Source organism: Hypanus sabinus, chromosome 29, assembly GCF_030144855.1.
Source record: "Hypanus sabinus isolate sHypSab1 chromosome 29, sHypSab1.hap1, whole genome shotgun sequence".
Taxonomy (NCBI): Eukaryota; Metazoa; Chordata; class Chondrichthyes; order Myliobatiformes; family Dasyatidae; genus Hypanus; species Hypanus sabinus.
The window spans coordinates 18,254,459-18,266,514 of NC_082734.1; the positions used below are offsets into that span (position 1 = coordinate 18,254,459).

The 12,056-nt window shown below is 44.3% G+C and overlaps 1 protein-coding gene across 1 annotated transcript in view; it reads left to right on the forward strand.

Annotated features, from left to right (window-relative positions):
• The window catches only part of LOC132382743 (extracellular serine/threonine protein kinase FAM20C-like), a 43,208-nt gene that overhangs the window by 14,429 nt on the left and 16,723 nt on the right, over window positions 1–12,056 (forward strand). Inside the window, exons 4-6 of the mRNA XM_059953194.1 lie at window positions 2,811–2,946; window positions 4,518–4,645; window positions 10,739–10,854. Coding sequence (XP_059809177.1) covers window positions 2,811–2,946; window positions 4,518–4,645; window positions 10,739–10,854 — 380 coding nt within the window. The remainder of the gene's footprint in view (window positions 1–2,810; window positions 2,947–4,517; window positions 4,646–10,738; window positions 10,855–12,056) is intronic.

Below are 12,056 nucleotides of genomic sequence, written 5' to 3' on the forward strand. Positions count from 1 at the left end.
ATGGATTTGCCCACTCACCTAACCTATCCAAGTCACCCTGCATCCTCTTGGCATCCTCCTCACAGCTAACACCGCCGCTCAGCTTTGTGTCATCCGCAAACTTGGAGATGCTGCATTTAATTCCCTCGTCTAAATCATTAATATATATTGTAAACAACTGGGGTCCCAGCACTGAGCCTTGCGGTACCCCACTAGTCACTGCCTGCCATTCTGAAAAGGTCCCGTTTACTCCCACTCTATGCTTCCTGTCTGCCAACCAATTCTCTATCCACATCAATACCATACCCCCAATACCATGTGCTTTAAGTTTGCACACTTATCTCCTGTGTGGGACCTTGTCAAAAGCCTTTTGAAAAGCTAAATATACCACATCCACTGGCTCTCCCCTATCCACTCTACTAGTTACATCTTCAAAAAATTCTATAAGATTCGTCAGACATGATTTTCCTTTCACAAATCCATGCTGACTTTGTCCGATGATTTCACCTCTTTCCAAATGTGCTGTTATCACATCTTTGATAATCAACTCTAGCATTTTCCCCACCATCGATGTCAGACTAACCGGTCTATAATTCCCCGGTTTTTCTCTCCCTCCTTTTTTAAAAAGTGGGGTTACATTAGCCACCCTTCAGTCCTCAGGAACTAATCCAGAATCTAAGGAGTTTTGAAAAATTATCACTAAGGCATCCACTATTTCTTGGGCTACTTCCTTAAGCACTCTGGGATGCAGACCATCTAGCCCTGGGGATTTATCTGTCTTTAATCCCTTCAATTTACCTAACACCACTTCCCTACTAACATGTATTTCCTTCAGTTCCTCCATCTCACTAGACCCTCGGTCCCTTACTATTTCCGGAAGATTATTTACGTCCTCCTTAGGGAAGACAGAACCAAAGTAGTTATTCAATTGGTCTGCCATGTCCTTGTTCCCTTTGATCAATTCACCTGTTTCTGACTGTAAAGGACCTGCATTTGTCTTGACCAATCTTTTTCTTTTCACGTATCTATAAAAGCTTTTACAGTCAGTTTTTATGTTCCAGCTTTCTCTCGTAATCTTTTTTCCCTTTCCTAATTAAGCCCTTTGTCCTTCTCTGCTGGTCTCTGAATTTCTCCCAGTCCTCAGGTGTGCCGCTTTTTTTTTTGCTAATTTATATGTTTCTTCTTTGGACTTGATACTATCCCTAATTTCCCTTGTCAGCCACGGGTGCACTACCTTCCCTGGTTTATTTTTTTGCCAAACTGGGACGAACAATTGTTGTAGTTCATCTATGTGATCTTTAAATGCTTGCTATTGCATATCCGCTGTCTATCTTAGCTAATTCACGTCTCATACCTTCAAAGTTACCCTTCTTTAAGTTAAGAACCTTTGTTTCTGAATTAACTATGTCACTCTCCATCTTAATGAAGAATTCCACCATATTGTGGTCACTCTTACCCAAGGGGCCTCGCACAACAAGATTGCTAACTAACCCTTCCTCATTGCTCAATACCCAATCTAGAATGGCCTGCTCTCTAGTTGGTTCCTCGACGTGTTGGTTCAGAAAACCATCCTGCATACATTCCAAGAAATCCTCTTCCTCAGCACCCTTACTAATTTGGTTCACCCAATCTATATGTAGATTGAAGTCACCCATTATAATTACTGTTACTTTTTTGCACGCATTTCTAAATTCCTGTTTAATGCCATCCCCAACCTCACTACTACTGTTAGGTGGCCTGTGCACAACTCCCACCAGCGTTTTCTGCCCCTTAGTGTTATGCATTTCAACCCATATCAATTCCACATCCTCCAGGCTAATATCCTTCCTTTCTATTGCGTTTATCTCCTCTCTAACCAGCAATGCTACCCCACCTCCTTTTCTTTCCTGTCTATCCCTCCTGAATATTGAATATCCCTGGATGTTGAGCTCCCATCCTTGGTCACCCTGGAGCCATGTCTCTATGATCCCAACTAAGGATGTGCCTGCAGATGAATCTACTGCCTGGGGTCTCCAAAATTCTTCACTGTATAGATGTCAATTAGTTCTGTCCGCTCAGTATGGAGGATGCACAATTACCTAGCCACAGAATTCATGCCGCTGGTCTCCCAGATCACATCACTTCTCACTATCAAATCTCGCTACCTTCTCCCAAAGAGTCCGCCAGGCTCTTGGGTTGAGTGTGTAAGTCATTAAATCCCAAGGAACCTCTTCATCTACATCCCAGAGTTTTGGAAACGGTTGGCTACAGGAGGGTTGGGTGCACCGGCTATTTCATTTCAAATCTGTATGAATTCTGGAATGGCCCTGCAGGTTGGAGCGGAACTAACGTGATCCCACTGCATAAGAAAGGAGAGAGAGAATGGGGAATCGCCAACCTGTGAGTTTAGCAAGTGAGAAATACTGGAATTTACAACAAAGAATGGAATAGCAGGGCACCTCGAAAAGAATAATAGGAATGAACAATCATTGTGGATGTACTAATTTACAAGGGTTCACTGAGGATGTGACCAGTGCTATAGATAAGGGGGAATAGTAGATGTGATATATTTAGATTTTTTTTTCAGAGGGCTTTTATTAAAGTGTCACTCTAGGGGTAAATATATTGGCAAAGTTTGAGAATTACACCACCAATATCAGCATATTCAGCCCCAATAATACCTGCTGCCTACTGAGGGATAGACATTTGGATTTCGGTTAACTAGCGAAAGCGAAGAGTTGAAATAAAATATTTTTCCCCAGACTGGCAGTCTGTAACTGCTGGGGTCAGTGCTGAGGACCCAGGTTATTCACAGCCTGTGTCAATGAGAGAACCAAATGTCATATTTCCAGGTTCGTTGATGATGCAAAGCGAGGCGGATTGCTTGATGGAAGGAGGATGTACTACTGTTTCAGTGGCTTTACTTACAAGCTGAACAAAGGGTCAGAACTTGTCAGACGGAGTGGAATGTGGGCAGTGATCCAAGAAGTAGAGGATTGTTTACGTTGTGAGTGGCTGGGTAATGCAGATGTTGAAAGGGCATGCCTGTTCTTGTACAAAGTCACTGAGGTCCAAAGAATGATGTCACAAAATATGTGGATAGGGTGGTGAAGAAAGCTTTTGGTATGCTGGCCTTTATAAATCAGAGCACAGAGTATAGGAGTTGGGATGTCATGTTAAAATTGTACAAGGCATTGTTGAGACCAAATTTGGAGTATTGTGTACAGTTCAGGTCTCTGAATTATAGGAAAGATGTCAACAAATTAGAGAAAGTACAGTGGAGATTTACTAAAATGTTACTTGGGTTTCAGCACCTAAGAGAAAGGTTGAACAAGTTAGGTCTTTATTCTTTGGAGCATAGAAGGTTGAGGGAGGACCTGATAGAGGTGTTTAAAAATATGAGGGGGATAGATAGGGTTGACGTGGATAGGCTTTTTCCATTGAGAGTAGGGGAGATTCAAACAAGAGGACATGAGTTGAGAGTTAGGGGGCAAAAGTTTAGGGGTAACACGAGGGGGAACTTCTTTTCTCAGAGAGTGGTAGCTGTGTGGAACGAGCTTCCAGTAGAAGTGGTAGAGGCAGGTTCGATTTTGTCATTTAAAAAAAATTGGATAGGTATATGGACAGGAAAGGAATGGAGGGTTATGGGTTGAGTGCGGGTCGGTGGGACCAGGTGGGAGTAAGCATTCAGCACGGACTAGAAGGGCCGAGATGGCCTGTTTCTGTGCTGTAATTGTTATATGTTATATGGTTATAAAAACCTTTAGGAGGGCAAATTGCAGGAAGATTTGATTCAGGTCTCACTCCAATAGGGATGTATGTTGAAGCTGTATAAGATGTTGGGGAAGCCTAATTTAGAGTATTGTGTGCAGTTTTGGTCACCTACTGACAGGAAAGATGTCAATAAGATTGAAAGAGTGCAAAGAAAATTTAGAAGGATGTTGCTGGAACTTAAGGGAGAGGTTGAATAGGTTAGGACTTTATTCCCTGGAGTGTAGGAGAATGAGTGGAGGTTGATAGAGATATAACGAGGGGTGTAGGTAGGGTAAATGCAAGCAGCCTTTTTCTACTGAGGTTGGGTTCAGGGTGACAGGCAAAATGTTCAAGGGGAACATGAGGAGAACTTCTTCACTCAGAGGGTGGTGAGAGTGGGGAACGAGCTACCAGTGCAAGTGGTAAATGCAAGTTTGATTTCAACATTTAAGAGAAATTTGGATAAGTACCAAAAAGTAGGAGGGATGTGGAGGCTATGGTCCAGGTGTAGCTCAATTAGACTAGGAGAGAACATAGTTAGGGTGGAGTAGATGGGCCAATGTTTCTGTGCTGTAATGTCTTATGACTCTACAGCTCTGCAGTTATATATGGGAGTGTTAAGTCTGCACTTGATGTAATGTGTACAGATTTTGCCTTTTATATGAACAAAATCTTTAATATAGTATATATATACTTAAAACTTTGGCACAAACCGTAGATCAGCCAAATTCTTGACGTGTGTAGAGCAGGCTTGGGGTCTGGAAGGGCAGCAGCCACTCCCATCCTTGTCTATGTTTCATTCGCAGGCTTTTCGTCAATTAATGAGCCTTCTTCCTTACAGACAGACCCGGGACGAGGAAACATCCCCAGATCTTTTCTACTTCTCCGATTTTGAGAGGCACAATGCAGAGATCGCTGCCTTTCATTTGGACCGGTGAGTAAGGAGGAGGTATGTCACGAGCTGGGAAATAAACCACTTCAGAAAATTCCAAGGCGTCATGTCCACTGAACTTCCACTATCGATCAGAATCATGTTTAATATCACTGGCACATGTCGTGAAATTTGTTACTACGTGGCAGCTGTACCTTGCAATACATAGTAATAAAATCTATAAATTAAGAGGTAAATATATTATAAAAAAGTTAAATAAGGAGTGCAAAACAGTAAAAAAAATGTAGTGATTAGTGTTCATGAGTTCAATGTCCATTCAGAAATTGGATGGCAGAGGGGAAGAAGCTGTTCCTGAATTGTTGAGTGAGTGCCTTCAGGCTCCTGTACCTCCTTCCTGATGGCAGCAATGAGAAGAGGGCATGTCCTGGGTGATGGGGGTCCTTAATGATGGACATTAATCAAGTTTGACCTGCCGGTTGTAAGTCAATACGGTAATGCATTCTCTTCTGATGCTTTGTCTTTTCAGCCTAGATTACAGACGGCAGTAGTTTAATGTCCCAATATTAAACTGGCACATCCCCACCTCTGTTTGGAAGAGCTGTGCCATTTAGCATGTCGATTGCAGAGTGCTTGTTTCTTCTCCCCAATGACAAGACTCTCGTGTCAGGTCTAAGAGGTTTATCGAGCACAGGCTTAGAATGAGGTTGGTAATAGAGTCTCCTGCATCTAACTCCAGTGGGTCCTTCATCACTGCTACGTTCAGTCTTTAAGCTTCTAACCATCTCCGTTTTCGGAAACGACTGCGATAGAAGGAGTCACTTCATTTCATTTATCGTTGCTGTGCCTCTACCTCACGTCACCAATTACGGTGCATTCTACTCTGGACAGTCTCGGATGAAGGGTCTCGGCCCGAAACGTCGACTGTTTACTCTTTTCCATAGATGCTGCCTGGCCTGCTGTCTTCCTCATTACTTTTCTAAAGTTCAGTGATTCTGTTTATTATAGGTGATCATGAAGTGATCAGACTCCTTGAACCAGCTTGGATAATTTCACTCACCTCGACGCTGAGCTGATCTCATAATGTACAGGCTCACTTTCAAGGACTCTGCAGCTCCCGTTTTCAGTACTATTTATTTTCTGTACTTTCACAGTTTGTCTTCCTTTGCAATGGGATGTTTGTCAGCCGTTCTGTGTAGTTTTTCATCGATTCTGTTGTTTTTCTTTGTTCTGTGGGGAATGCCTGCAAGAAAAAGAATCTCTGTGTAGTATATGGTGACACACAGCATATGTACTTTGATAATAGACTTACTTTGAAATTTGATTTTGTGATTTTTTTTCCAGGCTAATTTGCATACAGTGCCTATAATCTCTCACCATAATTCTACCCCGTTCAGGTATGTCTGATAGTTTATCCCTTCCTTCCTCTGGCACCAACTACATTGTGGTCACAATTTTCTGGAAGTTCTGCTGATTAGAGGCTACTTTCAAAGCGACACATTGAAGCAACACTCGAGTGCAGTAATCGAGGCAGGTCATAACAGACTTCATGGCTGAAGTCAGATAGGTTAAAAAAAAGTAAGAGAGCTGAGATTTAGCAGAAACGGGAAGTGATGCACCATGACTGGGCCAGTAAAGAAAGAAAATACGAACTCTTTTCTGTAACTTCTCGAACTTATTGTGGCACCTTCAAAGATTTGCTTACATTGACTGCCAGGACGAGTGAATAAGCCTGCCATTGAAGATAACAGGATAAATTAGCTGAGCTGTTGTAAAATCATCCTTTGCTTTATTTAAATTAACAGAATTACAAAATGAGGAAGTCACTAAACCTTCAGAAGATGCTGAGCTGGTTCTCATAAGAGTGTTCCCTCCACTGGGCTTCTCGCCTCAGGCAGGATAAGGTCCTGGGGATTGATCATTTGAGTCTGAATAGTTCTCCAGTCTTTTTTACTTGTACTGATTTCTGTCTCTTCCTTATTCACTCCGATCTCTGTCAAAGTAAGTATATTAATTGATAAATTTATTACCAAAGTACATTAATTTACTTCAAGCTCTATCAAAATATCAAAGTAATTTCTTTTAATCGAAGTATATAGCATATACAGTACTGTGCAAAAGTCTTAGGCACATACATATTGCTAGGGTGCCTAAGACTTTTGCACAGTACTGTATTTGTCAACGTGGAGCGGAGAGCGGGGTTGTAAATCTGGCGGTAGCAAAGGATGCTGGGAATGGCGAGGGTGGAGCGCCATGGGGGGGGGGGGGGACAGGTGGCAGAGAAGGAGTGCCAGGGTGGGGTGGGAGATGGTGGGGGTGAAGACACACCCAGCCCTGAGATACCAGGCGAGGTCATTTGATTCCAAGCAATCAGTTCATTGATCGTTACAGAATGTCTCTCTGGTGCTTCCCTCTCCCTTCCCCTTTTCCCAACCACAATTCCCCTCTCCCTGCCCCCTTCCCACTTTCAGTCTACAATAGAGACACATATCAGAATCATCATTCACATATGTCATGAAATCTTGTTTTTTTTTGTGGCAGCAGTACAGGGCGATGCATAAAATTACTACAGTACTGTGAAAAAGTCTTAGGCTCCCTAGCTATATATATATATATGTGCTCAAGACTCCTTGCACAGTACTACCTTGAACTTAATTTTCTTGCAGGCATTTACAGGAAAAATAAAACATGCAATAGGATTTTCTGAAAAATGTATAGATAAAGTCTGACAAGTAGCCGATGTACAAAAGAAGACAAACCATGCAACTGAAACGTAATGCTGAGAACGTGGATCCAAAGAGACCTTGGAAGTGAGTCTGTAGGTTGTAGAGTCCGTGTGAAGTTGTGATGGGTGACGTTATCCATGCTAGTCCAGGAGCCTGTTTTTTCTATGCTAGTAAGTCTTCCTGATCCTGGTGGTGTGGGACCAAGGCTTCTATCCCTCCTTCCCGATGGTATTAACAAGAAGAGAGTACGGCCTGCACCAGTGGGAGTCTTTGATGATGGATGCTGCTGACTTGCCATAGCTCTCCATGTAAAGATACTCAGAGGTGAGGAGAGCTTTCCTGTGATAGACTGGACTTTATCCATCATTTTCTTCAGCCTTTTCTGTTCCTGTTTCCATAGTAGGAAATCAGGATTATTTCCAGACCTGATGAAGGGACTTGGTCGAAAACGTTGATTATTTATTCCTCTCCATGGATGCTGTCTGACCTGCTGAGTTTCTCCAGCATTTTGTGTGAGTAAATCTGGACTTCCAGCATCTACAGAATCCCTCATGTGCGTTGGTGTTTCCACACCAGGCTGTGATGCAACCCGTTAGGATACTCTGCGCCTATTGAATTTTTTCAACATTTTTGGTAACATGCTGAATCGATGAAAATTTTCTATTAAAGCACCTTTTGTGCCTTCATTGTGATGTCACTATGTGCTTGTCCCAGGATGTATCCTATTGTATGTTAATGTAAAATTGCTTACCGTCTCTACTTCTGATTCCCTAATGAGGACTTGCTCATGGACTTCCAATTTCTTCTTCCTGAAGTTTACAATCAGCTTCTTGGTCTTGCTGACATTGAGTGAGGGGATGATGTTGTGGCACCACTCAGCCAGACTTTCAATCCCATATGCCGATTTGTCACCATCTTTGGTTCAGTCTAGGACAGTGGTGTCGTCAGCAAACCTGAATATGACTTTGGAGCTGTGCTTAGCCACACAGTCATAAATATAAAGCAAGTAGAGCAGGGGCTAAGCATGCAGCCCTGTGTGGTGCACCTGTGCTGATGGAGGAGATGTTGTTGCCAACCTGAACTGGGGTCTGCAAGTGAGGAAATCGAGGAACTAGTTGCACGAGGAGGCATTGAGGACTAGTTGTTTAGTGGCATGGTGCTGTGCAAGACATAAAAGTTACCACAAGCCACAAAATAAGTAAATAATTAATGTGAAATAGGAATAGCGAGGTAGAGTTTATAGGTTCTTGGAACGTGCAGACAACTGATGGCAAAGAGAAAGAAGCTGTTCTTAAAATGTTGAAAGTAGGTCTCCAAGCTTCTGTACTTCCACCTGAATGGTAGTAGTGGAAAGAGGGCATGTGCTGAGTGGTGAGTGTCCTTCAAGTTGGATGCCACCTCATTGAGGCACAGTTCTTTGTAGATGTCCTCGATGATGGGGAGGGTTGTGCCTGAGATAGGTCTGGCTCATTCTGCCATCTCCATTCCAGCCAGAGTCCTCTGTGCCATACATTTGCCTGAGTCTTTGGCAACCTACCGAATCTCCTCAGGCTCTTGCCGAATAGAACAGGGACGAACAGGCAAGCAATATTGTGTAGATGCAACACGGGGGCAGATGGGCCCCAATGCAGTTGACAGTGATCACATCGGAGGCACGTGTTGGCTGCCCGAGGAACTTTGGTTCTGAATTAATGAGCTGGTGTCCAAGCTTCAGACACTGAAATGCATCAGAAAGGGGGTCAATGTTCCAGGAGACTGGACACTACATTCCTCTCAGTTTCCATTAGGTTTCTGATGTTTGAGAGTAGGTGGATTTAGAGGACAATGGATTATCCAGGAGGGATTTGTGCCGCTTTTTTTTCAGGACCGGGATGTAACTAGACTACATTTCACATTGTCAAGGTGTAGCTGGACTGGAACGTCTGGTAAAGGTGTAGCTAGTTCTGGTGTGCAATATTCGGTACCACAGCAGGATGTTGTCTTGCACTGTAGTCCTTGCTGCAGCCAGGGCTTTGAGTTCTTTCATGATATCCAGCAGAGACAGACAGACATACTTTATTGATCCCGAGGGAAATTGGGTTTCATTACAGCCGCACCAACCAAGAATTGTGAAGAAATGTAGCAATATAAAACCATAAATGATTAAATAATAATAAGTTAATCATGCCAAGTGGAAATAAGTTCAGGACCAGCCTATTGGCTCAGGGTGTCTGACACTCCGAGGGAGGAGTTGTAAAGTTTGATGGCCACAAGCAGGAATGACTTCCTATGACGCTCAGTGTTACATCTCGGTGGAATGAGTCTCTGGCTGAATGTACTCCTGTGCCTAACCAGTACATTATGGAGTGGATGGGAGTCATTGTCCAAGATGGCATGCAACTTGGACAGCATCCTCTTTTCAGACACCACCGTCAGAGAGTCCAGTTCCACCCCCACACATCACTGGCCTTACGAATGAGTTTGTTGATTCTGTTGGTGTCTGCTACCCTCAGCCTGCTGCCCCAGCACACATGATGCACTGGCCACCACAGACTCGTAGAACATCCTCAGCATCATCCAGCAGATGTTAAAGGACCTCAGCCTCCTCAGGAAATATAGTGAGTGGAATCGACTGAGTGAGCAGCTTCTGTGATGGTCTGGTTCTGAGGAAGAAACCAAATAATCTCCCACCTGTGACTGAAAAAGGTTGCAAGTGTTTCAGCCTCGTAGTTTAACGGTAGCACCACACATCGCAGCGCCAGCTGTAAGATTTGGGTTCAACTCCAGCCGCTGTCCGTAAGGAGCTCGTAAGTTCTCTGCCTGGCTTTCCTCCGGATGTTCCGGTTTCCTCCCACATTCCAAAGATATGTAGGTTATTGGAAAGTTCTGTGCGTGCCATGTTGGTGCGGGAAGCATGGGGACACTCATGGGCTAGCCCCAGCACATCCTTGAAGCAAGACAAAGCATTTCTCTGAATGTTTCGATGTACATGTGACAAATAAAACTCATCTCTTATCTCTTAATCAGGCTGGGCATAAAGAGGATGAGTTCTCGGACCATTAGCTGTTTAATTTGACAACTGAATGAGGCAGGTCTGGCTTGACAAATATGGTGCTGTGAGCTAAGCTTTTGTTAGTCTGGGGTGGGCTGGGAATTTACGACCTCCCGGTGCTACGCTTGCACGCCGATCTGTACTTCTCACTGAACCGGGTCTCGTGGGTCGAGCCACAAGGGAAAAGCTATGACCCAGATCTTAAAGGGTGAGTATTGTTACTGCTGTCGCTGCCGGCCCACAGCACCTCGTGGATGCCCAATTCCGAGCTGCCAGATCTCCTCCGAGACCATCCCGCTCGCCAACTGTGTGGCGTCACACCATCAGGAGGGTGTTCTTGCTGGCAGTGGGTGGACTAACCTTGTTGTCTCTCTCCGGAAGAATTTTAGGTTTCCGCCGCATTCCACCCGTCTCGGGTCGTCACGTCAACGTGGTGGAGGATATCAAAGAGCTGACGACTGATGATCGCCTGGAGCGGACTTTCTTTATCTCGCCAGGTAACCCCGCGGGTGGAAGGTGTGATGGTGGAAGGGTGGGGTCAGTCCGGGTGCTGGACGGAGAGAGATCACTAGGTGAGGGAGGACCCTGTCCTCGGTAATAGAATGAGAGTAGGGCTTGGACAGCGTGAGGCTGGCGTGGGGGAGATCTGTCTCGGCAGTGGGAGAGATGTTAGTTGGGCTCTAGCGAAATGCTTTCGGGCAGGGGTGGCGTACCTTTGGCACGCGTGCCCAAAACGACAGTGGAAAACATTAGTTGGCACATGGCATGCACTGCGGGCCTTTGATTATTTTTACTGCTAAATGAAACAGTGATATTTTTTCCAGCTTAAGAGCTGTTTTTGGGAAATGGAAATGTCTCATGTTAGCTTGGTGCCAGCTAAACGATTGCCAGAACGCGTGCCATTGAATGATATGTTTGGAATTCTCACAGACCTGGTGTGCACATCGTTATTTAGAGAGTGAGCAGTTGCAATAACAAAGCAATTTAAAAATTATGTTATTTTTCAATTGTCTTCTACAGGATTTAAATCTTTTCCTGGAAAAAAGTCTGTAATTGTTGTTACTAATTCATTAATCTCTGCTCAAAATTATAATGAGAGAAATTTGTAGAAGAATATCGCCAATCTGGGCACACACTCACAAAAAGGTTTGCCGCCCCTGCTTTAGGGGAACTGGGCACAGGCAGTGACTGTCAGGCGTGCTAAACCAGCTGAGTTGAGTCTGGGACAACGTACCGGGAGATGAAACCAGTGAATGAGAATGAGCTGGGCCAACGTAGGGGCAGAAATGTGATCAGAGTAGCGTTTGGATGGTTCTCTTCGAGGACTGTGTGTTCTCTTTGAGGGCTGGATGAGAAGGCAGCTTTCAATAGGGGAGATGTCCAGCTGGTGATGGTGAGAGAGATGGAACCGGGATGGGGAAGTAGCGGAGAACCATTTCACTTACTGCACAACCCACAGCAACTTCCTCTCTTGTGAGGCACTGACTGGGCTAAGATGTGATCGACTGACTGTGGACTGAATCATTGTATCATACAGTACAGGAACAGGCCCTTTGGCCCATCTTGTCCATGCTGAATGTGATGCCTATCCATTTCAATAGACAATAGGTGCAGGAGTAGGCCATTTGGCCCTTCAAGACAGCACCGTCATTCAATGTGATCATGGCTGATCATCCACAATCAGTACCCCGTTCCTGCC